This window comes from Halichoerus grypus, chromosome 6 (genome assembly GCF_964656455.1).
Source record: "Halichoerus grypus chromosome 6, mHalGry1.hap1.1, whole genome shotgun sequence".
Lineage (NCBI taxonomy): Eukaryota > Metazoa > Chordata > Mammalia > Carnivora > Phocidae > Halichoerus > Halichoerus grypus.
In genome coordinates this window covers 104447354-104474530 of record NC_135717.1, presented here as the reverse complement: position 1 = coordinate 104474530, position 27177 = coordinate 104447354, and the positions used below count along the sequence as shown (strand labels likewise).

Sequence of the window (27177 nt, the reverse complement as noted above, 5' to 3'; positions counted from 1 at the left end):
GGGATCATAACCTGAGCCGAAGGCAGACGCTTATCCGACTGGGCCAACCAGCCAACCTTCACCAAATAATCATTGAGAGCCTTCCTGCCCTAAAAAGTTTATAGATATGGATTCCTTATGGTGAATTAGATGTATTCCTAAAATGTTGGCATCGTTAGGTTTCTGGAAATTGAGCCACTGGTATACTATGAAATTTGGTTGTGTATTCCAATGAAGGAAAACAGTAGAGCTTCAAATGTAATAAAAATCATATGGATTGGGGCACCCGGCTGGCTCAGTTGGAAAAGCATATGACTCTTGATCTCAGGGTCATGAGTTCAAGCCCCACATTGGGTATAGAGATTACTTAAATAAAAAACTTAAGGGCGCCTGGGTGGCTCAGTTGGTTAAGCGACTGCCTTCGGCTCAGGTCATGATCCTGGAGTCCCTGGATCGAGTCCCGCATCGGGCTCCCTGCTCGGCAGGGAGCCTGCTTCACCCTCTGACCCTCCCCCCTCTCATGTGCTCTCTCTCTCTCTCTCATTCTCTCTGTCTTAAATAAATAAATAAAATCTTTAAAAAAAAAAACTTAAAAAAAAATTTTTTTTTAAAAGTCATATAGATTGGGGTGCCTGGGTGGCTCAGCTGGTTGAGCATCCTGCACTTGTTTTTGGCTCAGGTCATGATCTCAGGGTTGTGAGATGGAGGCCCCACATGGGGCTGGGCAATCAGCATGGAGTTTGCTTGAGATTTTCTCTCTCCTTCTGCCCCTTCCTCAGCTCTCTCGCTCTCTCTCTAACATAAATAAATCTTTTTTTAAAAATCATATGGATTAAGCAGTTTTTAAAATATAAAATGGCCACATCCCAACAAAAGGCTAATAATATTATTCCAGTAAATTACAAATTTAGATAATATACTAAAGCTTCATATATTTTGCCAGAAATTTCATTAGCTTGAGGGAAGACTAAACTTGTGCTCTTGGCAATGCAGTGACATGATGGAAAATGTCTAGGTCAGAGCCACTTTCTGAATTCTCATCCTGGCTTGTCACTTATTACCAACATGCTTTGGACTTTGGACAGGTTATGTGACCTCTCAGAAAACTGAAATGGTATAGTAATAGAATCTACCTCAATAGCATGTTATAAGGATTCAGCAAGTTCATCCATGTAAAGAATTTAGAACAGTGCCCGGCACATTGTCTGGCAGTCAATGTTAAGTTATTTGCACTTGAAAGTAGAGGCTTAATCTCCACTAAGGTCAATAATCCATTTTATAACTCCAATCTTCTGCATTCTACCTGAAAGGGTCTACCTTTCGTAACATCTCTTTTTCACATCTACACCAGTTCTGGTTAGGAATATTGGTAAAATTGTATTGTATAGTTTGTAAAATATTGCAGTAAATTCTGACTTACCTTACTTACTAACAACTGAGAGTATTCGGTAGTAGCAAAAGTTTCATTTACCTCTTTCATGATTTCATCAATGTGGATTTTAATTTAGTACAAAGTAAATGTTCAATAAATATTGTTCAAATACACCTATTTAGGCTATTTTCTACATGTTATACCTATAGGGTTGAAGAAAGATGAAAATCAAATTTGTTTACTAAATATCTGCTTATGCCCTATAGTGATCTATCTGTTCTCTTTAAGCTCACACCAAAATGATGCTGGTCAAGGTAACCCAAGGGTTTTTTTTTTTCCTCTCTATTACTGGCCCTATAGGATTAACTCCTATTTGGTGCTTTGTTGGAGTGATATTTTTTCTTTATACTCTCTATACTTCAAAAAATTATTTAAAGCAGTTTACCATTAAAGACACCTATACAATAAGGATGAAAAAAATGGGAAGAATTATATGAAAAATCTTAGTCTTTACAGTTAAACATAGTCCTGGAGCTTCTTAACAACCAAAGCAAGAACAAAAAGCACACTGTAATTCCTATTGTCTGATTCATCTCAACAGAAAGAATCTTCAAGGTAATAAATTCAAAGAGGAATCTGATGTTTCTTTAACCTAAATGGATGAACATAATAAGGGATATCTTCAACAGTGTTTTTAAGGAGGATGCAGAAAATTATTAATGATAACAGTTTATGTTTACTATGTACTGTATTTACTCTATGTTTAATATGTACGGTATTTACTATATGCTAAAGTAATCTTCTATAAATACCATGGATATAATTATAAAACCTTTAGCAGAGCTGAGACTAGAATATTAATTTTCTAATATCTAATTCAGAAAATTTTCTGATTTTTTCCACTATGTTATCCTACACCAGATTCTCTGGAGAGAGAGAACTTGACCTAGGAATTACATATGCATACAAACATATATGTGAAGCTTCCATAATATACACACCACATTTACACACACACACAAACCTTGGCTAGTTCCAATAATCCTACTGTAATAAGAGATGAGTAAATAAATGAGTAAATAATTTACTTTCAATAAATAAAAGTGATTCCATAAGTTAAATTCACACAGCATCTGTCAAACTGATGATTTACTACATTTTGCATTGGTTATCCTTGTGTATTTCTCATGGTCCATCAGGTCATAGTTTTTGTTTCATGATCTCTCCTCCAATCAATGCTCAGAGTACAAAAATAAATAAATAAAATTGAGCCTACAATAAAAACAAATCTGGGATTTCAATTTAACACCAGACATAAAAAATCTATATCAATACCAACTTCCAGTTATAAAATAAATGTCATGGGATATAATGTACAGTATGGTGACTATAGTTAATAAAACTGGAATACATATTTGCTAAGAGAATAGATCTTAAAAGGTTTCATCACAGGAAAAAAATTTTTTTTTCAAGGGGCTTCTGGGTGGCTCAGTCGGTTGAGCGTCTGCCTTTGGCTCAGGTTATGATCCCAGGGTCCTAGGATCGAGCCCCGCATCGGGGTCCCCGCTCAGTGGGAAGCCTGCTTCTCTCTCTCTCCCTCTACTGCTCCCCCTGCTTGTGTGCTTGCTTGCGCTCTCTCTCCCTCTGTCAAATAAACAAATTTCTTTTCAAGATTTTATTTATTTAGTTTAGAGAAAGAGAGAGAGAGACCACGTGTATGTGCATGAGTGGGGGTGGGGTAGAGGGAGAGAGAGAATCCCAAGCAGACTCCATGCTGAGTGTGGAGCTGGATGCGAGGCTTGATCCCACAACCAGGAGATCATGACCTGAGCTGAAACAAAGAGTCGGACATTTAACCAACTGGGCCACCCAAGTGCCCCAAGAAAAAAGATTTTTTGTAACTATGTAAGGTGATGGACAATAACTAGACTTATTGTGGTGATCATTTCACAATATAAATATCAAATCATTATACCATATACCTGAAACTAATATAATGTTATATGTCAATTATACCTCAATCAAAAAGTCTGTATCAACATTCCAAGAAATACAATTCATTTCTTTCCTCCTTTTACAAATGTACTCAGCTCTAAATGCTAATAATTTTACTAGGTACATTAAAACATGAAGCCTGGATGAAAACCAGCAGGCCTCCAGGTGTAGTAATACCAATAGCTTCCAGCCCAGCAAAAAGAACACCAACAAATATATTACCACACTTAGAAGCCCAGGAACCTGACAACCTGGCTTTTTTTTTCTTTTAGTTACCCGATAAACCTGAATGAATACACTCAGAGGCTAGACTGCTTTATGTATATATTAGATTTAAAAAATACATGAATTTGGATGAAGCAAGTCATTCTCTTACTGCAAATCAACTATTGAAAATGTATAGAAATAGAGGATTATAACCCAGTGATTCATTCAGCAATTCCCCCAACTGTGAGCCTTATGATACTCCCTTCCCTAACTTTGGGCCAGCCAAAAAGTTTAAATTAGTGATTCTTAAAGAACGGAATCCAGAGGAGCACCCACAGTATCACCTGCTGTGAACTTGTGAGAAATGCAAATTCTTGAGCTCCAACTAGACCTCCAGAATCAGAATTCCTGGGGGTGGGGTCCAGGGGTCGTGTTTTGATGCATTCTCTAGGTGACTCTGATGCTCACTAAAATTGGAGAACTGATCTGAAATGAATGGCTCCTCAAAATCTTTTTTTTCTTTGCTGCCTCAGTTCATTCCTAACTTAAATCCCCACTCTTAATTACCAACTCCTGCTGGTGATCCTAAATCTACTCACTGTAGAGTAGAAAATGTAGAATATGCACTCAAGCACGGTCTACGTTGTGAGGATGCTTCGTCAGTCACCTCTGTAATGCCTCAACAGAGAAACATCTGTGGATTCTCTGCCCTTCCCCAACCCTGACTGCTCAATGCTCAGTTGTAGCTGCTGGGCACAGTGGGCATGTGTAGCTTCCAGAGGATCCATCCAACTGGCAATCAAGACTGTTTGACTCGGATTAACATAACAATAAAAAAATTAAAAAAAAAAATCTTTGCAAAAAAAAAAAAAGAAAGACTGTTTGACTCATTGACTGCAGTTATTCTCCACAAACCACCTGTGTGTGTGTCCACAGCCCTCATGTTGCCTGACCTTTTCAGCCCCTCTGCCAACTTGCCATGTGAATCTGCTGCTCATGGCTGTGGAGGCTGCCCTCTGTGGGTCTTCAGGCTTGATCCAGGTTGGTAGCCTAGGACACTACATGATCTTGGGTCCACTTCCATAGTGGATGTCTGTCTCATAGGGAAGCCTGGGGCTGAAAGGGTGAATGGCAATTCCTTAGGAGGAGCAGGGTCTGGGTAAGCAAGTGAGGCCCACACCCAACACTTATAGATGCATCAAATAAAGAACTAGAGAGGAGCTTTGTTTTTAACAATCACTTGCATTGGAGGGAAATGAGGCAGGGTATCCCAAAAACTGTTGCATGTTCTTCTCAGTACCCAGCACCAACTTCCACTTGGTTGGCTCCTTCTTGGTCTCTAAAAGTCATACTGCTGTATTTGAGCATGTCCAAAGAGAATGAGCTAGGTAAAGGAGAAACCCTACTGTCAATATGCATTTAGTTCATTATAATATGGATATGTGTAAATGTAAATTATTGATTAAATTCCAATAAATTTAGGACAGTTTACTCTATTTGTAATATGTATTTGTAATATTTCACTAATTTCAAGTGAAAAATATCAGTGGATTATTTCTCTTGTATTTCACAATCTTAATGATTTTTTTCATCTTTCCTTTTTGTATTACTAAAACGCTCAATTAATAAGCCCACTTGGTTCGTCAATCTCCACTGCACTGCTGTAAGGATTAGAGGACATCTGCACCTCTTCTATAGTTTTCTTATCAAAAAATTGAGTGAAGTTTCCAAAAATGCTCTTAAAAGGGTTTGGTAGATGAAGCTGTTCCCAGTTATCGCCCCTCCAGTAAAGAATGACTCTGCCAGGAGGGGAAGAATGAAGGGGGGAAATCGGAGGGGGAGATGAACCATGAGAGACTATGGACTCTGAGAAACAAACTGAGAGTTCTAGAGGGGAGGGGGGGTGGGGGGATGGGTTAGCTTGGTGATGGGTATTAAAGAGGGCACGTTCTGCATGGAGCACTGGGTGTTATACGCAAAGAATGAATCATGGAACACTACATCAAAAACTAATGATGTAATGTATGGTGATTAACATAACATAATAATAAAAAAAAAATGGGATCTTAAAAAAAAAAAAAAGAATGACTCTGCCACTCTGAAAATGATCTGGCACGTGATGCTGCCATGGAAATGCTGAAGAAAGAGTGAGTCCAGGGACTGAGGAGGCTCTCAGACCTAATTCACACCAGCTGTAATCTGCTGCCTTCTCTAAAACCAGAAAAATAGTTATGGCTCTGCATGGCCAGACTCTACGACCCCACAGACACTCCCCTGGGGTCTCATTCCCTAGTGGGAAGGGTCCTGAGCTAACACCACTGTCATTTTGAATTGGTGCCAACATAGAGCATCATGGCCAACTGTTCTTCTCCACCTTCTATTAAAATAGGTAAAAGGAAGAGGAAGTGCTACGGTCACTATATTTCTTTAAACCTTTGCAGAAATAGCAAGGCCAATTCCCAACTACTCCATAAGTAGATTTTAATTCTTAACACACAATAAGAGAAAAGCTCATCTCAGAACAAGCTGTCATTTCACTAAACAAGAAAAATCGTTAGCATCAGTATTGTGTGCTTCTTGTTTAAGACAGCTCCTCTGATCAAAGAAAAAGTTTTATTCCTCTCTCCTAGAAAGAATTTTAACTTATTGCTTGCTCACACAAATCTCTCACAGGGAGTTTGCTGTTTACCTCCTTCAGATCCTGCACAACGGCTGTGAGCCTCTCATTTTCTGCCTGCACGTTGGTGACCACAGCCCGGCTCTGTTTCAGTTCGTTCTGCATCTCCAAGATCTTCCCCAGATAGTAAGCTTCCTTTGACGCAGACTCCTGCAGAAGCGTTTCCTCCCGAGTCTCTCCATCCTCAGCAACCTTCCGGTGGATGGAGAAGGACTGCCCAAAGGCCTGCAAAGTATTTGGGAAAAAAAAAAAAAGAGTGTCCGATGAAATGTACCATAGCACTATTTAAACAGACTTGGGGAAATGTTTTGTTTTGTATTTTAGAGAAGCAAAACAACACATTTTATGCAACAATCTAACTGCTCTCACTGATACTTGAAATAATTCAAATTCAATTAAAAAGGGGAAAGAGAATTTTTAAATATCTTGCTAAAGATACATATAATGAGTTAAGGAAAACTTGAAAAATACTGCTTGTTTTATGTTACTATTTTCTTAAACCAATCCTATTAAGAAACAGACAGTTCAGTGCTAATGAGGTAATCAAAATTCACATTCTCACTTTCATTCTTGAAAAAAAATCCCAAAAACATTTTTCAAGGAAGAAAATAATGGTTTCATTAGCTTTCTGATACACTAGTGGTAAGAACACACCAATTATGAACAGCACCCTGAAGAGAGAAAATCCCCAAACGGCGTTCAAATTGCCCAGTACTACAAAAAAAAAAAAAAAAAAACCAACATTGAAATGTAGTCACTGTATAAGAAAATTTGTATGTATCTACATATTTGTGCAAAAAAGAAATACAGAATAAACCAGAAACTAATGAAGTTGGTAAGCCACAGGGGATGAGTGGGAATGAGGCAGAGGGGTGGGGTGGAATGCAATACAAGGGATAAGGGATACTTTCAGGAGCATGCCTTTTCATACAGTCCTGACTCTCAGAACTATAGTAATGTTTCACATACCTCCCAAATAAATAATAACAAAAACCAACCTCTGGGTGTCAGGGGACCCCATGTGGAACACAAACAGTAACAAATGTTCCTAGTTGTACACAAATGGACAACTTAACCACACTGAAAGGGATGGAGAAGAAAAGATCTGGCCTGAGTAATTTGGGAAATCAGTATTTTTGCTATATGCCAAAGACAAAAAGAACTGTACCCAAATCCTATAGTCGAGTTAGTAAATTCTCACAGGGATTATAGGATCACAATTTTAGAAACTTCTTTATATGTATACTAGGGTTGAACGAATAAGTAACTATATTACCAATCATGAATGCCAGGTCTCTCACTATTGGAGAAAGTTACAAGTAAGGAAAGGAAGAATTCTAGAAGGAAACTAGTGGTACTGAGTTATAATTAGAAGCATCAGGATGGAGGTGCCTGGGTGGCTCAGTCATTAAGCGTCTGCCTTCAGCTCAGGTCATGACCCCAGGTCCTGGGATCGAGCCCCGCATTGGGCTCCCTGCTCCGCAGGAAGCCTGTTTCTCCCTCTCCCACTCCCCCTGCTTGTGTTCCCTCTCTTGCTGTGTCTCTCTCTGTCAAATAAATAAATAAAACCTTAAAAAAAAAAAAAGAAGCATCAGGATTAACTTTCAGTCTTTAATAGGTAAATATTCATAGACAGATGGAGAGAGACATTTCCATATGTGCATATCCATGCATGTATTTCCCAGCTCTGCCCACTGAAAGGCCCAGAAGCAAGAACATCTCAGTAGCAATGAGCATACCTGCACCCGGATTTTGTTATCAATCTCCAATTAAAAGGACTAGGGTTCTTTGGAGAAATGATCCATTCTTGAGCTAAAGCAAAATGAATTTCATACATCTTGTGGTGCCAAAGAGTAAATAACAAAATGCTTTCAAAAAATAATAGGGATTTGTCAAAGGACAGAAGAGCCTGTCAGAAGGGGCTGCCAATGGCCAAATCTGGGATAATTTGGGCAATAAAATAAATAACTGTAGTAATGAATTATAATCAATAGAATAATATAGTCATGAGTCCACATTGATACAATAACTGAATAAATGAGGGAAGGAATACCTCTTCCTTATAGTAGAATTCTAATTAATAAATGTAGTAGGAATAGGAATGATGGAAATAAAATATATCAGAATTTGGCAAACACCAAATAATAATTGTTGCAGGTAAAAATTGTCAATGGAATATAAAATTAATAGGCCAAAAGTATGATGAGAAATGGGATATTTGCATAGTCTTAATACTTATTAGGAGGAGACAGCATGATTTAATGATTTCAAAGACTCCTCTTCAAATTTCACTCATAGGGGGCACCTGGGTGGCTCAGTCATTGGGCGTCTGCCTTCAGCTCAGGTCATGATCCCAGGGTCCTGGGATCGAGGCCCGCATCAGGCCCCTGCTCCGTGGGAAGCCTGCTTCTCCCTCTCCCACTCCCCCTGCTTGTGTTCCCTCTCTCACTGTGTGTCTCTCTCTCTCTATCAAGTAAATAAATAAAATCTTTAAAAAAAAATTTCACTCATAGAACAGAAATTTAGAAAAATAATAACCTGCAAACCTGTGTCTCAATAAACTATCTTTAGAATCTCTATATGGATCAAAATCTAAAGATGGTTCCTAAGCATCAACTGAGAAAGAAACATTCCAGTATGGATGGATGGATGGATGTTCATCTGTACAAAGTAGAACACTCTTGGCATTTGGCTTGTTAAGTCTTTGAACAGAAAGAAGTTCTTATTTGAGTAGCCAAATTTCTATATGTAGTAATAAGCATATAGACTCATGAACAGATGAAAAAGTATCTTCAGGGGTGGGTGATGTTTACTTTGCTTTTCCATCAGTAATGGTCAGATTCTGTGAGGTCAATTCTGAATTCATTACCCATTAGATAGCCTTTGGAGGGGAGAGGTCTGGCAGCACATTTCCCCGCAGTGACTGCTGAAGTCTTCACCAGGCCCTCACCCTAGCAAAAGAATCCTGACTATACAGTTAGGCATTAATAAAATTTACAATTAGCATGAACTGTGCATCAAGCAACTCAGCTAGCTTCCTTTTTACAACCTACTTTTCCACTTCTTTGTAACAGAAAACTGCCACAGGGTCATTTTCTTTACTCTGCCTGAGTAAAATCAATAGACTTAGGCACTCAGAATATGGCTCTCATATTATCCTCAGCACATAGGCGATGGTCTCTTGGTAGCTAAAACAACCTCTGAAGTCTTAACAGCAAGTGAATTTGCCTTTCCACCTCTTGACATAAAGTTTTAAAAACTGTACTCTGGATCCAGCACCAAAGGAAATAAAAATTTTCAGATAAATACATGGAATAGATTTTCAAAAAAGAATCAAGAATGGAAATTGCAAATATAAACATTTTGATGACTCTTTATATTTACTGCAGCTCAGAAACCTTAACTGAACATATGGGTTTCCAAAGTTAGTCATTATTTTTATGAAGAACCTGGCCCTTCATTGGACCTGATTGAAAACCAGTGAAAGTATGCAAGGTTATCCAAGGACATTAACCATGGTGTTTTTCACTTGTAATAGAAAAATAATATCAACGCTGCACAGGCTACAGATGCCCCAAGATGTGCATTTGCAAAGCCACTGAGTACTAACACTACTCAGAAAATATCTGCATTTTAGAAAGGGAGAGTAAAGGAGAAAACACTCCTACTTTGCCTAATTCCTAATTGTCAGTAAGTGGAATGGGACAGGACGCCAACTGACATCTATCATTTGGCTAATTGTTAAAGTGGATTGACCAGACCTGTCAGGCTCTGCCAGGGAGCTTCTTCCTCCATCACTATTCCAAGTATGTCCTGAAAAAGCTGGGCCCAAGAGAAGACAAACAATCTTTTTCAAGGCCACTGAAGCTGTATCCTTGGCAGAAATCACAAAACTAGCTTCAATGTCTATTTATAGGCAAACCTAGGGTAGTCATGCTTCTAGTTATATTTCGTTCAGACAGCAAATTCCTTTTAGGTACTGCAATCATTTCATGCATAATTTTCATTTGAAATTAATTCAAGTAAACTGACATTTCTATACAATTTTGGAATATATTATGATTTAATTGCACAATATTACCTTCATAGAGTCCATTGCAATGTATCGCAGTTGCTTTCAATTACATACTAATGTACATAATTAATGTAGTTATATAATAAGTTCTTTCCTTTCTCATTCTACTCACATGACTTCTTAATCCAAAGAAGACTGATATTTTTTACATTCATGTTCAGGACAATATATTAGCTGTTAAGTGGAATTTTCATACTTATTATCCTTCCTAATATGAATGATTAAAGAAATAAAAGTTTGGCTAGTATATTTAATAACATTATGTTATGTTAAAAATATGTGTCCTTGGTTACAGAATTTTCATTCTTTCATCTTAAAAACTGTAGCAGAACGGTGTGCTAAGTCACCCAAGGACATTAGACAAAATAGTTTTTATTTGAAATACTAAAATTTGTTTGTTCATTCACTCAACAAGTATTTACAGAGAACCGTAATAGGTGCTGGTTAAGGCACTGAAGATCTGCTATGTTCTAGAAAAAAAGATCTCTGCTAGTGGGAGCATACATTCCAGTGGAACATAAATAAATCAATAAGTATGTGGCATAATGTTGCAAAAGTTCTAGAAAGAAAATGAAAGCCAGGGTAAAAGCATAGAATAGCACTGCCTACTAGAACTTTCTGCAAAGATGTATCTGTGTTGTCCACTAACCACTAACCACAGGTGACTATTGAGCTCTTAAATTGTGGCTAGTGTGACCAAAGAACTGAATTTTTAAATTTTATGTAATTTCATGAATTTTAATTGTCACATTTGGCTAATGGTTACCATGTTGGACAGTGCATGGATAGAGAGTAAGGCAGGTGCTGAGTGAGGAAGCCCTATTTAGACAGGAACTTCAGGGAAGGGGGTAACCTTTGAGCAGACCTGAACAAAGGAAGGAGTGAGCCAGAAGCTGGCCTTTCCCCAAAGCAGCAAGCCTAAATTTAAGTGTTACTAAGCAAGAATTACTGCACTGCCATGGACCTCTTTGAAGACCATTGGCGGCATGGTGGCATCTTCTTTAAGTCTCTGCCACAGCACTTTAAGACCTGAGTGAGCCAGGGATTACTGAGACATGATTTAACTTGTAAGAAGAAAAGGGTTGGCAACTAGCCTGTCACTGTAACCCATCTTCCCCAACTACTTTACCTTCTTTGAACATACAATAAAAACTATTTGACCAATTATATGTCTCTGTTGCCTCAGCTGGCCAGGAAATTCAGCATTAAATGCTCTACAGCAATTAGCTAAAGTATCTTAAGTTTCTGGTATAACTCTCCTGTTTTCTCTATACTGTTTTGAGTTTTTGTTGCTTTTATCCCTATGGTATTGGTTTCTTTTATTTTAATCTACTTCAAATACTTTTGGAGTAGAAAGGATATGAGTTATAATCCCACCAAATGGTTTAAATAATGTTGAATAACCATTTCTTCGAAATTTAAGCCTTAAAGAAAGTCCATGTTGAAGAATGGAGTTTGAGAGTTTAAGAGAACTGAGTTCTATTAAGGATTCATTCTCATTCTGTGGAAAATAATGGGTCCAAAGGATTTCATAAAGTGTGCACACATACGCACACACACAGGAATAAGTGAGCTAAGCTTGTTAGAACTGAGAAACATTTCCCAAACCACTTATTCCAGCAGCAAAATGTCTTAGAGGGTATGATCCAATTAAAAAAGAAAGGATCACTGAAGGTGAGACAACCCAAAAATACCCAACTGGGAGAAATTGGTTTCCATGACTCATGGCTCAAGTTATTAGGAGTCATCGGGTATCCTTGACAGTTAGAATCAAGCCTGATCCTTTTTTTTTTTTTAAAGATTTTATTTATTTATTTGAGACAGAGAGAATGAGAGAGAGAGAGAGAGAGCACATGAGAGGGGGGAGGGTCAGAGGGAGAAGCAGGCTCCCTGCCGAGCAGGGAGCCCGATGCGGGACTCGATCCAGGGTCTCCAGGATCATGACCTGAGCCGAAGGCAGTCGCTTAACCAACTGAGCCACCCAGGCGCCCTCAAGCCTGATCCTTGAAAGGACACGTACTCATAAGAGGCAAAAGAGGTCAAGGGTGTGAGCTCCTAAGCTGGACCAACTCTGCCACTTACTAACTGCAGAACATTGAGCAAGTTACCTAACATTTTGTACCTCAGTTTACTCATCTCATAGTGTTGTTGTGAGGCTTAAAAGAGAAAATCTATGTTATCACTTGGATCAGTTCTTGGTACAAATACAGTAAGTGCTCAAAAATTATTGGCTATTATTAGGAGAAAGAAAATGTGCTTTGGAATCAAACGCATTTGGGTTTAAATTTGCCTCTTCTGAAATCTCTGGCAATGTTTTGTAATTCTATATCTCAGTCATCTCGTACAAAATGAGAAGAACAGCATCTACCTTAAAAGTAAAACCAGAATAGCCCTAAAAAGTAAGGATATCAGAGAAGAGAGATAAAATCCACAAGGGGTGCCTGGGTGGCTCAGTTGGTTAAGCATCTGCCTTTGGCTCAGGTCATGATTGCAGGATCCTGGGATGGAGCCCCATGTATGGCTCCCTCTGCTCCATGCTCATGCGCTCTCTCGCTATCTCTGTCTCTCTCTCTCAAATAAATAAATAAAATCTTTAATAAAAAAATCCACCACAAAATGCACTGCACACAGTAGATGCTTACTCAGTACCAGTCCTCAGCGTCTCTCACCTGCCCTTTGGAATTCTCAGATCTGACACTGGCGGGCTGTTGTTTCCTCTGGTGTGAAGGTCCTCTGTGAGCTCGCACATGACTCAGGAGGCAGTTCGCCTCTCTATGGACTGCAGCTCCCTGTGCATTTCTGAAACACTAAACCTCTTACCAGAAGTTCTGATATAACCCTTTTGTTTTTATTAAGCCATTAAAAATGTAAAAAGGCAAACAAATTTGTCAAGCCCTAGGCTCTAAGGTTTATTTTAGCAAAGAATTCAGTTTTATCTTCTTTCAGTGAGAATTTTCAACTCTTCCTTAACTTTCCCCATCTTTTCTGACTTTTAACCTAAGTCCTACCCGATTATAAATCCCATCCATCTGGGAAACACAGGATAGTTATGATAACTTGGGTTATTGCCCCTGATTTTTCCAAGTGTAATACCTAACAGCTTATTCAAATATACATTTACTTAAAGCCTAGATTATTTTTTTTTTTGTATCCTTGCTGGTTTGTAATTAGCACCTTCTGTCTTGCTGAAAAAACCCCCTTTCAAACTATTCTGAGATTTTTCTAAATTTTGTTGTATATTGAATATACACAAAGAAAATTTATAACAAAATATAAGCAAAAAAAAATCAAAATTAATTTCTGTAGTTTAAGAAAAAGACCATGACCCACTAGCATCAAAACCTTCCGTTTGCCCTTCCTTTGTCCTATCTCCCTCATTGCACCCCAATACCTCCCCAAGTAAACGCTATCCTAAATTTTGTATTTACCATTTTCTTGCTTTTTTTTGTAGTTTACCATATACATATGTATTTGTAAACAATATACTGTTCGATATTGTTTGTTTTTAAAGTCTTAAAATGGAATCATTCCATACACACTCTTTTGCAATTTGCTTTTTTAAATCAACTTCACATTCCTACAATGTATCCATTTTGCTTGGTATAGCTGTAACTCATCTTTTTTCATTGCTATAGTCTACTGAATAAATATATACCTCATTTTAATAATCCATTCTCTTGACAATGGATAATTGGATTGCTTCTAGTTCTTTGATGTTATAAACAATGTAGCTCTGAATATTCTTGTGCCTCTCTCCTAGGCCAGTCCTTCTCAAAATACATATGGTGAGTAACAGTTTTATTTCCAATCTGTAGTGGACTAACGCTTTTATAAAATATAATAAAAATAAATTACTTTAAGCATACTCCTACCATATGACCTAACTATTCCACTTGTAGGTATTTATTTACCCAAATAAATGAAAGCATGTGTCCACATAGAGATTTGTATATAAATGTTTATAGCAACTTTATCTGTAATAGCCAAAAACTAGAAACAACTCAAATGTCCACCAATAGGTGAATGGATAAACAAATGTGGTATAGCCATACAATGGAACATTACTCAGCAAAGAAAAGGAATGAACCACTGATACATGCAATGACATGCAAAATAATTATTCTGAGTACAAGAAGCCAGACAAAACCAGAGTGCATACTGTAAGATTCCATTTATATGACATTGTAGAGAATGTAAGCCAATCAATAGGAAGCAGGTGAGGGTTGCTCTGAGTTGGGGTGGGGGTTGTTGAGGAAGGGGTGTGTAGGGGCAAAAGGGAGGGATTACCAAGGGGCATGAAAATATTTTAAGGACTGATGGATATGTTCATTATCTTGGTTGTGGTGATGATTTAATAAGTGTATGCATATGCCCAAACTGAACAAACTGTTCACTTTAAATATGTGCAGCTTGTTGTATGTCAATTATACCTTAATAGAGCTGTACAAATATAAATCACTAGAAAAATGTGAGATGAAAAATACAAAATATAAGCCTCAATTATTTTTTAAGACTGTTTTTTTAAGAGCAGTTTTAGGTACACAGCAAAACTGAGAGGAAGGTTATGGAGATTTCCCATTATTCCTTGCTCCCACATATGCATAGCCTTCCCCACCAGAGAGGTACATTTGTTACAACCACTGAACCTACACTGATACATCATTATCATTTAAAATCCATAGTTTACTTTAGGATTCACTCTTGATATACTTTGTGTAGATTTGGAAAAATGTATAATGTATTATAAATTATAAAAATGTATAATTTGGAAAAATGTATAATGACTTATATCCACCTTTATAGTATCAAACAATTTACTACTCTAAAAATTCTCTGTGCCCTGCCTATTCATCCCTCCTCCTCGCTAGCCCTTGGCAACCACGGATCTTTTCACCATCTCCATAGTTTTGCCACCAAGAGTGCCATATAGTTGGAATCATACAGAATGTATTTAGCCTTCTCAGATTGCTTCTTTCATTTAGTAATATGCATGTAAGTATCCTCCATGTCTTTTCATGGTTTGATAGCTCATTTCCTTTTAGCACTGAATAATATTTCATTGTTTGGATGTACCACTTTTTATTTATCCATTCATCTGCTGAAGGACATCTTTGTTGCTTTCAAGTTTTGGCAACTATGAACAAAGATGCTGTAAATATCCATGTGCAGGTTTTTTGTGGGTATGTTTTCATATCCATATTCCTTTGGGTAGATATCTTAAGGAGCATAATTGCTAGATCATATAGCAAGAGTATGTTTAGTTTTATAGGAAACCACCAAATTGTCTTCCAAAGTAGCTGTACCATTTTGCATTTCCACCAGCAATGCATGGGAGTTCACGTTGCTCCATATCCTCACCAGTATTCACTCAAGCAATTTTTTAAACTTTAAATTTAATAGACAAAATTATATTTCAATAAATTTAACCAGAACAAACAGCATAGGAGAAAAAAAGGATTACAAAAGGATTATAAAAAGTGTACCATTATTCACTGTAAGTGTTATTAATATAAACTATATTTATCTTGGTACAGACCTGTAGGAAATAATTTGCAAACCGGTGCTGGTTCCCAGATACACACACTTTGTATAGCATTATCCTAAGTCACAAGTGCAAAAGTTTCTCTCTAATGGTTCTCAGCCCTAGTGGCCCATTAGAATCACCTGGAAAGCTTTTGAAAAACACACACAGACTCCATCTCCAAATATTCTGAGTTAACTGATTTGTGACAGAGATTCCTAAACATTCTTGGTTTAAGGTACATCTGGTGTCTCAATAATGTTTTCATAGCACCACAGGACAAAAGAAATACTGAACAATTCCTTTTACTAAATAAGTGTTTATGGGGCGCCTGGGTGGCTCAGCTGGTTAAGCGACTGCCTTCGGCTTGGGTCATGATGCCAGAGTCCTAGGATCGAGTCCCACATCAGGCTCCCGGCTCAACGGGGAGTCTGCTTCTCCCTCTGACCCTCTCCCCTCTCATGTTGTTTCTCTCTCTCTCTCTCTCTCTCTCTCTCTCAAACAAATAAATAAATAAAATCTTTAAAAATATATATAAATAAATAAATAAGCGTTTATGTCCTAAGAATGTAGTCACTGTTTGAAAAACTAGTGTATGTAAATTTAAAGAAAAAATAATATTTTCATTTCATTCTTAAATAACCACAATTATGTACTAATAAGATGTGTGCCCCCACTGGGCACTGCACAACTTCTCAAACCTAGAATCAGATTGGACCCTGTCATCCTCATTTCCTGTTCCACATTGATTTTCATATGGCATCTGCTTTTTATTAGAGCAACAATTGAAAACCCAGCTTTGCAAAATATTGCACAAAAAAAAAGAATGTAGCTCAATCTAATACTGAAACTGTGAACTGAACTATCTTGAGCTCGTAGTTCACACAGTGTCAAAAGAAGCCACATAGTGTGTTCCCCTCAAACATGTAAAATATCCCATGGTCTTCCGTGAGTTTGCAGTGGTGCCTCTTGGCACTTAGGCACACAAGGTCTGGGGTATCCACAGGTCTGACATGCTCATTTCAAGATTCTCATGTAAGGAAGGGCTGAGAACCACTGCTCTAGGGTGTGGGCCAGGAGCTGAAATGGCCAGGTTGTAGATGACATACAGCCTCAGCTCTTCCCAGCAGGGCTGCAGAGCATTCCAATGTTGCTGCAGATTCACTGTCACCAGCAGCGTCCAAGAGTTCCTATTGCTCCACATCCTTTTTCTTGACTTTTAGACTCTGAAGCTTTTTTACCACCTGGTGGTTTCATTTGCATTTCCCTGATTACTAATGAAGTTATGCATTTTCATATTTTATTAACCATTCCATTTCCATTTCTGTGTAGTTTCTACTCAAGGCTTTTTTCATTTTCAACAGAGTGCATTTTCCCCCTTTTATTAATTTGTCAGTTATATGCATGGCAATTATCTTCCCTGCTTGTTTTTTCACTCATTTTACAGTGTCTTTTTTTCCTTCTCTTTAAAGAGGGGGTGAGGGGCAGAGGGAGAGGGACAGGCAGACTCCACGCTGAGCACGGAACTCGATGTAGGGCTAAATCTCAGGACCCTGAGACCACGACCTGAGCAGAAATCAAGTCAGATGCTTAACTGACTGAGCCACCCAGGCACCCCTATAGATCTCATTTTCTAAAGGACGGGTTCCTGTTTCCTTACTATTTGTTAGTAATAAGTATGGCAAATATTTTCTCCCAGTTTGTGGCCCCCCCCTCCCATTCTTTCAGTGATGTCTTTTGATGAAATAATGTCCCTGATTTTAAGGCAGTCCAATGGCCAATCCTTTGCTCCCTGGCTAGGACTTTTCATGTCTCGTTTAAGCCCTTCCCTCCTCCAAGGTCATAAAGTTATTCTGTATTTTCTTCCAAAAGTTTAAAAGTTTTGCCTTTTACATTTAAGTCCCTTAATCTACTTGAAATTGATGTTTGTGTACGGAATGAAGTACAGATCTATTTTAATTATTTTCTATATAAATAATCAATTTCCCTAGCACTATTTAATGAATTGCCCCTCCTTTTCCGCTGATGTCGAGTGCCAAGTCAGCCATAAATCATATTGACATAAGTGTGCCTGTTTCTAGGCTATCCCATAATACTCCACTAATGTTCTTTGGGTACGGAAGTGAGGGGCAGTTCCCCTGAGAAAGAAGGCATAGCTTACATCATCCAGACCCTTATCATTGTGATTCAAGCTTTGAACTATCTGCATCAAACAGGATGTCATTACTAATGGCAATCTATTAAATGAAAATGCCATACTTTGCAGGAAAGGAGCAAATCCATATTGATTTTGAAATTTAGCCAGTGAATATATAAAACCTAGGTTTTTCTTTCCTTTATGTAAGGAATATATACAATTATTAAAGAAAATACAGATAATCCCAAAAAGTAGAAAAAGAAAAAAAGTTACACTTTTCTTCCCCCACCCCCGCAATTTAGGGCAATTAAGGACCTCCAAACCCTTGCTCACCATTGCCTACCGGGCCCCTTGAGGTCTTTAACACGTGTTTTACTCATAAAGGTTTAGGCCTCAAGCTAGGATCTAGTCTTCTTCCCTGGTGAACTTGGCTCACCCAAAAGGACTCCATCTGCCCAGGATGGTGTCCACCCACGCTTCCTCCTCTTTAGCTCTCCCTGGGTTCTAAGTATTTTTTTGTCATAAGAAATCTTGAGATCAAAAGTCTTAGACAACCACTGTCCCCTAGCTGATGTATACAGTCAATCTCATTTCTGATGGCTCACTTCAGCCTCATTTGGCTGGGTGAGAAGCTAGTCTCTTATTATTATGGCTATCACAGTCCCAAGCAAGTTACAGAGACTTTAAGAATCAGCATAAGGAAAAATATACATGCTCAGCAAGCAATCTCTTCTGAGACTGCTTGCTTAGCAGAATATGTCTGTCCAGAAGCAAAACTCAAATGCACACATTTTATGAGTATTACAACCAGAAAGAAACTCTTAAACTTTTTAATAGATTCTGTTTTTTGAACAAAACATGTATAAAATTCAGGTAAAAATTTTTTTCTGGGTCCTATCCAATGAGGGTCTTTGTCTATTAAAATGTAGATAAAAGGAATTTAACTTCTTAAGTCATCCTAAGCTATATTTTGGGTCCCTAAGTATAAAAATAATAAATTTTACATTCCTTTTCCTGATTAAAAATCAAACCAATATCCAGTTAAAAAAAAAAAATTTCTTTTTGCTAACTTTCCCTCCCTTCCCTTTCTCCCTTTCTGCCACCCTTCCTTCCAACAAACATTCATTCAGAATCTATGCATTTAGGTACCAAATCACTGGAATATCAAGGCCTCGTTTTATTGTATGAAGAAACCTGGTGGTTTTGTTTATAGCCAGGTTTTGTATAAAAACAAGTCTATCCCCTTGGGACGCCTCAGTGGCTCAGTTGGTTGAGCATCTGACTCTTCGTTTCAGCTAAGGTTGTGATCTCAGGGTCCTGAGATTGAGCCCCACGTTGGGCTCTGCGCTGCCTGGAGTCTGCTTGAGATCGTCTCTTTCCCTCTCTGCCCCTCCTCCCACTCACACTCTAAATATATAAATAAGTAAATAAATAACATCTTTTAAAAAAATCGTCAAAACCACAAGTCTACCCTTTTAAAGAACAACTTGTAGACAAAGCCATTCAGTTGATTCAGCTCAAGAAAATGAACTGAAATTAGCTCAGGCAGTGACCTCACAACAATCCCCCTAGTTAAGAGGGATCCCCCAGAGGAGATTATTCCTACTTAGGACTCAGAAAAGGAAAGCTTTGTTTCAGAAGAAAGAACCGAAAGTAGAAAGGAGGATTTCATTCAGAAAAAGGATTATCTCACACTCTATCCTCAGAGAATAAATACAATAGGCTTTTTTGAAATCTAAAGAAGAAAGTAATGAGGGAATATTCCTGATCTTGCAGCTAATAGCAAAAAAGCAGTATTGACAGGGAGTTATCAATATGACCTAGATTTTCTTAAAACTCAGTTGTGATTAGGATATAAGAGAATAGATCAAGTGACTTTTATTACTAATCAAGAAAAGAAAAATGTTTCTTGGACACATTATTTCCTTTCCTCCGTACATGGGCCTTTATGTTCTTATTGGTTCACAAAGTAAATGAACCGTATGTTTTGAGTGTGTCTTCCTGTCTTCATGTAAAGTGATCCTTTACTTGGATTTTTAAAAATCACCCCAGCCTAAAACACTACTTATAATGCAAATGACATTATTCACTATTTTGTAGTAACCTGCCAAAGTGACCAGCTGGTCAGTGGTGGAGCCGGGATTCAAAGCCCAATACCCTGACGCCAGAGCCTGTGCATCAGGTATTCTGTACTATGTATAGCAGAACTGCAGCAAGAAATCAGAAATGAAGAACCTGATAAGAAGCATTAATAAGATAATATGAGACTTTTATTCTGAACTTGTAGGAAGTTAGGAAATACAAAAGTAATTCAGGCAGAGTAAGATATGAGCTTGTTTAGGCCAAACCAAAGTGAAAGCATCATCTAGCTATCTCCGCCCTAGTTTGCTGTTGTGGAAGGGCCTGTGAGTTACCTAATCAATATCCACCCTTCCCTCCCCTTCACAAGAAATGTTGACATTATTTGGGTGCAGTGGCCCAGCTTAAAGACTACTTTTCCTAACTTTATTGGTTTCTAGGGAAGTTCAAGGAAATGGAAGCAGAAGCTAAGTAAATGGAAGCCAGGAAAGCTCTTTCAAAGGGGGCTGATTCCGTTGAGAGATATGCACTTTTGCCATTTCATTTTCTTCCAGTTTGGAATATAGGCATGATGGCTGGAGCGCTAATAGCATCTTATGACCACGAGGAGACTTTTGGCATGTAAACCAGCACTAGGAGAAGCCTGGGCTCTTTGTGACCACAGAATTGCCACACCAGGGGCACCTGGGTGGCTCAGTCGGTTAAGCATCTGCCTTTAGCTCAGGTTGTGATCCCAGGGTCCTGGGATCGAGCCCCACATTGGACTCCTTGCTTGGCGGAGAGCCTGCTTCTCCTCTCCCTCTGCCTGCCACTCCCCCTGCTTGTGCTTGCTCTGTCAAATAAATAAAATCTTAAAAAAAAAAAAAAAAGAATCGCCACACCAGCCTTGAGCTACTTAGCTCTGGACTTTTATGTTTAAGCCACTCCTATTTGAGTTTTCTGTAAAATGTGGCTGAATTCTAATCCCAAGTGATATAGTGTCTTACATAATTTTCTAACTTTTAATTATCCTCAAAACTTTCTTTCCAGAAATTTACAAGAACTCTTAATAAATTGTATTCTAATTCACAATAACCTCCTTTCTGCCTGACATTTATTCCTCTCTGTAATTTATCTCTACTAGACTTATATTCATGTCTTTATGAATTCATAGCATATACTGTTAACAGAAAACCTTGGAATATCAGTAAAGGTAGAAATGAATAGTAGATGCAAAAGTCAACAGCTCAGCCTGTGATGTAAAAGGGAAAAAAGATCATGAGAAATTAAAGTTAAGAAATTTGTCTAGAATCACCAGTCCAGTAACTGATGAAGCCAGGGCTCAAACCTAAAGGCTCCTTTGGGATGTTGGTCTTAAAGGGAACCACTGATAGTGAACTGGCAAGAAGAAAGTGGAAAAAGCTTCCGGTTGAGGGTGATTTAGCAAAAGCCTTGAGGGAGAAGGAAGGAGGTAGACAGTACTTATTTACAGGCCATCAGAAGTCATGAGATAGAGGGGCCATTTTAAGAAAAACAGACCTTGGTGCAGTACTAAAGCAGATTTGGTGAAAAGAACCAACAGGGAGGTGTGAAATCAATAAGTAGGCTTAGAGGTGCCTCTCAACTACCAGCATGGGGAAGATGGGGGTGGGGAAACAGATGAACAGGTAGGGTATTCAGACTGGCCTACCAAAATGCACAGTTGCTGGTGTTTATTACTAAGTCATGCAACATTCGTCCCTGACCCTGACCCTGGCTGTGAAGAATGTTCAGTCTCCTCATTATTTTTTTTTTCAGTATTTTTAGATCATTTGTAATATATATATTACTCCTATAATCATTCTCCTCTCAAAAAATTTTTAAGAAGTCTGTGAGAACTTTTTTGTTCTTGAAATTCATTATTATAAAGGATTGGGGCAGGTAGCGGGGGGGGAATATGACGCGTGCTTGTTACTCAGAGATTTGTGTTAGGCAGTCAGTCATGGCCCGTTCATGCAGGTGAAGGCTAGGAGGGGCCATAATACCTAGGACTTAGAGATCTATAAGTCCTAACCTGTGCTGGATGGAGGCTCTTTCTTGTCTTACTTATGGCTCATCTGTATCTTGTCATCATAAAAGTGTCCTCACTACTTTGTAACAAGTTACCTTGAGACATCCAGACTTCAGAAGGCTAACTCTATCTCTTAGGGAATATAGTCATAAACTTTGAAGCTATACATACTAAGGGGCTGTCAAGGAAGCTGTCCTCGGCCCTCTTTATCTAACATCCTTGGCCAAGGGCTTAAATTCCTCTGTCAGTAAGAAAATATGAAGACTTTCTGGTTTCCTCCTTTGGGCCTGATCTGTAATAAGATGATAACCACAAACAGATTCTTCTCTTCAAATCAAAACTAATATGAATTTTTCTACCATAGGCCCAAACATTTCCACCCCAACTCTAACCTGCATCGAGGCCTTTAACTTTAGGGAGAAATGAGAGAAATGGAATTTAAGATGGCAGATATTAAAGATAGAAGTAAAATCTCAGGAAGGAAAAGATGCTTTGTTTTTTTATGACTGATGGCTTTTCCTGAGATGAGTAAGTGTGGCTGGAAAACTTCTAATGTCTAGCTATACATGGCTGGTCTGCCAGATTTTATTTTTTTTAAAGATTTTATTTATTTATCTGAGAGAGAGAGAGAGAAACAGCATGAGAGTGGGGAGGGTCAGAGGGAGAAGCAGACTCCCCGCTGAGCAGGGAGCCTCATGTGGGACTCGATCCTGGGACTCCAGGATCATGACCTGAGCCGAAGGCAGTCGCTTAACCAACTGAGACACCCAGGCGCCCCTGTCAGATGTTATTTAACCCTCAAGCTCAGCTCATGCTTCTCTCTGATTTGCCTTGTGCCTCACCACATCTCCAATTCAACATTATATCTGATATCAATAGGGCAGGGGTGGGGAGTCGGGGGGAGGGGAGTTCAGGAAGGGAAAGAGAATATAACAGGTGGTCAACAGCGGGGTGAGGCTCAGGGAAGGTGAGGTGGTTTGCTTTGCACATTATTTGGCCATTTCTTTCCATTGAAAATCAAAGTATCCTTTTCAGTCTACATCAAATGACCCCACAACAAAATGGCTATGTCAAAGCAACAGAATGTAACTGTCACAGGACTCTTTCTCAGGGTTATTCCTTCTTAAAGGCACATTACGTTCTAAGTTCTAACTCCATATCCTCAACAACCTGCTTTTGGACCCATGTTTGAATCTCCTAAGGTAAAACTGTGACTCTGAGGACAAAGCTTTTCCTCCCAGACTTCATGAGGAAATAAAAAGTATAAATTTGAAAATACTTTAATTCAGCCTTAGTAAAAATTAAAGAGAGAACTCATGAGTAAGGTACTCAGTGAGAAACTTTGAGAAAAATAACTTTATAGTTATTTCTTAAATAATACAGGTTATTTAAGAATTCAGGAAGGGTCAAAAATATGACAAGTTGAGAAGTATTTTTCTTTGGGGGTCTTAAGAGGACATTGAACAAAGAATACTTAAACAACAGGCACAAATTTCTGCTTTAAGTTTAAATTTGCACATGCTCTGTCTCTTGTCAAGCTAATTTTAAAAATATATATATTTTACTTATTTATTTTAGAGAGGAGGAGCAGAGAAAGAGGGAGAGTCTTAAGCAGACTCTGTGCTGAGCGCTGAACCCGACATGGGGCTTGATCCCATGACCCTGAAGTCACAACCTGAGATCATGGCCTGAGCCAAAACCAAGAGTTGGATGCTTAGCTGACTGCACCACCTAGGGGCCCCAAGCTAATAAGTAGCTCTTAAGTGTTGGGTAAGTAATGTCAGGGAACCTCTGTATTATGTTATTTCAAACTATTAAGGGTTGGGGCACCTGGCTGGCTCAGTCAGTAGAGCATGTGAATCTTGACCTCAGGGTCTTGAATTCAAGCCTCATATTGGGCATAGAGATTACTTAATTAAAAAAAAAAAAATGTAAACTATAAAGGCTTTAACCTGGAACCTTAAGACTATGTACATTTGTTATAGAAAACTGTATCTCTCAGAATGTATTTTATAGACAAATTCTTGTTTACATAAAGTTGTAAACTATATTTAACATAGAAAATTGATTTTGCTCACTCACCTTGTTATAATTAACCCAATGTCTATGATCTCAGTATTCTTGTTATAATTAACCTCACCAATGTACAAACTATGTAGAGTCTCATGCTAGTCAAGAAAAATACCTAGACTCACATACTAAGATATTTTTTCTCTCAATTAGATAGTAAAATAAAATAGCATTCACAGCAGCTTCATTTTCAAGACCATAATGCATAATGTCATTCTGTTACATACCTGTCAAGCTGTTTGCCCAGATGAACAATATATTGTTCCATTAAGAGAGCTGTTTGCCCAGATGAGCAAACTGTTTGTCCTGATAAATTGATTTGCAAGAATTTCCTAAAGCAAACAGTGAAGTTATTTATTAATTTACTGTCTAATCTTCCTGGGCAAGAATTTCCTGGAGCAAAGAATTAAGTCATATTGACATGGGTGGGCTCAGTTCTAATACATCCCATTCCACGTGTAAATAGCAAATGGTTAAGGAGAAAAAATATGATTGACATAGAGGAATATTCAGTCATAGAATTTTAGAAGTTGGTGAGTAGTCTAAGCTCATAAGTAAACTGTAGAAGAAATTGAGACCCAGAAAATTTAAATAATCTACCTAAATTCATATAGCAAGCAACCCAGAGAATTTAAATAACCTACCTAAACTCATATAGCAAGAGAGTGGACAACAGAATACAGATATTTTGCTCTGAATCCAATATTCTTTCTATTACATGACTCAGCTCCTGTTTTGAAATGGACCTTTAAACACAGAGAAATGTAGAGTCTTTCATAATACCTGTAAGTGGTTCCTGGGATCACAAGCATCTCTACAGATGTCATACAGAGATTTAAGCAAAGGCATAGCATTTGCAAAGTTATCAATTCCTAACACATCTACATACTTAACAATGAAGAAATTTAGAAACTTAAGACTGTGAAGTCTTCTCCATTTTAAATTTATTTTATGTCAGTAAAGATCACACTTACACTTTGGCAAAAATGTCCATTCCACCATTTGTTCTTCTGCACTGTATTTGGAATCTATTAACATGGACCTTCATGTCAACTTGTACTAGTAAAGAACTCTGACCAGTGCTCTAGTGTCAAAACTGTCACCAATGAAACTCTATATGAAGGTACAGATCTGTGATTCAACAGTCTTACACAATTCACAGCGCTCACCATAGCACATACCCTCCCCCCAATGTCTGTACCTCTGAAACAGATAATACATTATATGTTAAAAAAAAAAAAGAAGAAGAAGAATAGCAGGAAGGGAAAAATGAAGGGGGGGGGAATCGGAGGGGGAGACGAACCATGAGAGTCTATGGACTCTGAGAAACAAACTGAGGTTCTAGAGGGGAGGGGGGTAGGGGGATGTGTTAGCCTGGTGATGGGTATTAAAGAGGGCACGTTCTGCATGGAGCACTGGGTGTTATACGCAAACAGTGAATCATGGAACACTACATCGAAAACTAATGATGTAATGTATGGTGATTAACATAATAAAAAAAGGAAAAAAAAGAAACACTATATGAAGATGTGATTACTTTCTGCTCTTCATTTTTATGACTCTCAGTCATTCAGAAAGTGTCTAATTTAGACAACATGTTGGTTTTATGTTTAGATGGCTGAAATAGTGGAAAGATTTATAACACATCAACAGCCAAAAGCTTCCTACTGTCTAAAGCTCTGTGATCCATTATGGTAGCCATTAGCCATATGTGGCCATTTACATTCACATTAATTAAAATTCAGTAATATCTAAAAATCTGTTCTTTGGTCACATATTCATATTTGTACAGGAGAAATCTATGTATACTTTCAGAAATTTGGGGGGTATGTCATAGTTGGCCACTCTACTATAGAATGTATATAACCCTAGTAAATGTGCATCATTAAATAAACCATAAAGCAAGGGTATATTAGTCAGAATAGGGTAACACAGGAAGAAGCAACAGTAAAATCTTAGTGTCTTAAGACAATAAAGGTTCATTTGTTCTATTCCATAGTTCAAAGTAGACATTTCTGGTCAGGTGGTTCTCCTGGCTACATCTCCTTGGATGACGTAGATGATTGGAGCAGTGATTTGGAGAGGCAGGCTCCTCTGAATTCACTCCAACAATAATGAGAGGAGGGGGGATTTTATTAGATGTTTGGGAGCTAGGTCTTGTCTCCATAGTCACTGGCCATAAGTAGTCTTCTGGCCCCACACAGACGCAAAGGGGTTGAGAAAGGCTATTTTCCTATAAGCCCCAAAAGAAAATGAAATAATGTGATTGAGTACAGAGGGCTGTCTTTGCCTGAGACGTCAGCCAACATTCAGACCTCATCACACAAACAGATGTGTCTCAAGATTTTATAAGTAGATGGTATCACTATTCAAAACTATTCCTTGCCTCTCACCATGAAGGATTATACATCCCTGCCACATCGATGCCAGGCTTGGCTGCATGACTTGCGGTGCCCCTCTTTGCAGAACTGCACAGCCCCAGAGTGGCGGTCTGACTTGATTTGTAAAATGTGTGTGGCATGACATGTGCTACTTTCAAGCAGGAGCTTTAAGATACATTGTATGTTTCCACTGTGGGGTTTTTTTCCCCCCTCTGCTAAACGATAAGCAAAGTCTCAGAGAGGGGCTGCTCCTTTGGCTCATGTCTCAGAATGACAATGACATGGAATAAGTCTTAGTTACCTACAATAGATATAGAGCAGGAGAGAGAAAACTTTGTTGTTACAAGCCCCTAAAAGCTGGGGGGTGTTTGGTTACCACAGCATAACATAGCCTAAGTGACTAACAAAGTCTCAAAACCATAGCAGTGGATGTGGCTCTTTAGAAGCATTATAAATTAAGAATAGGAATGCCTTGATTTGTGACTAATAATGAAACATTCCTATGACTGGTAGAGAATGTGACAAAAGCAAAAATTTAAGTTAGGCATGACCTTTACTTTGGACTTTTTTACTTCTAAAATTACTTCCCAGGTCCTGAAGGGACCCTATCAGCGGCTTGTAGATGGTGGGGTCCCTACTTCCGCTGCCAGGTAGT

General features: G+C 38.3%; 1 protein-coding gene across 5 annotated transcripts in view; it reads right to left on the bottom strand.

The window, feature by feature from the left end:
* The window catches only part of BICD1 (BICD cargo adaptor 1), a 212138-nt gene that overhangs the window by 114103 nt on the left and 70858 nt on the right, over positions 1-27177 (bottom strand). For all 5 annotated transcript variants that reach the window (XM_078075862.1, XM_078075863.1, XM_078075866.1 and 2 more), the window contains exon 2: positions 6243-6455. In XM_078075862.1, coding sequence (XP_077931988.1) covers positions 6243-6455 — 213 coding nt within the window. The remainder of the gene's footprint in view (positions 1-6242; positions 6456-27177) is intronic.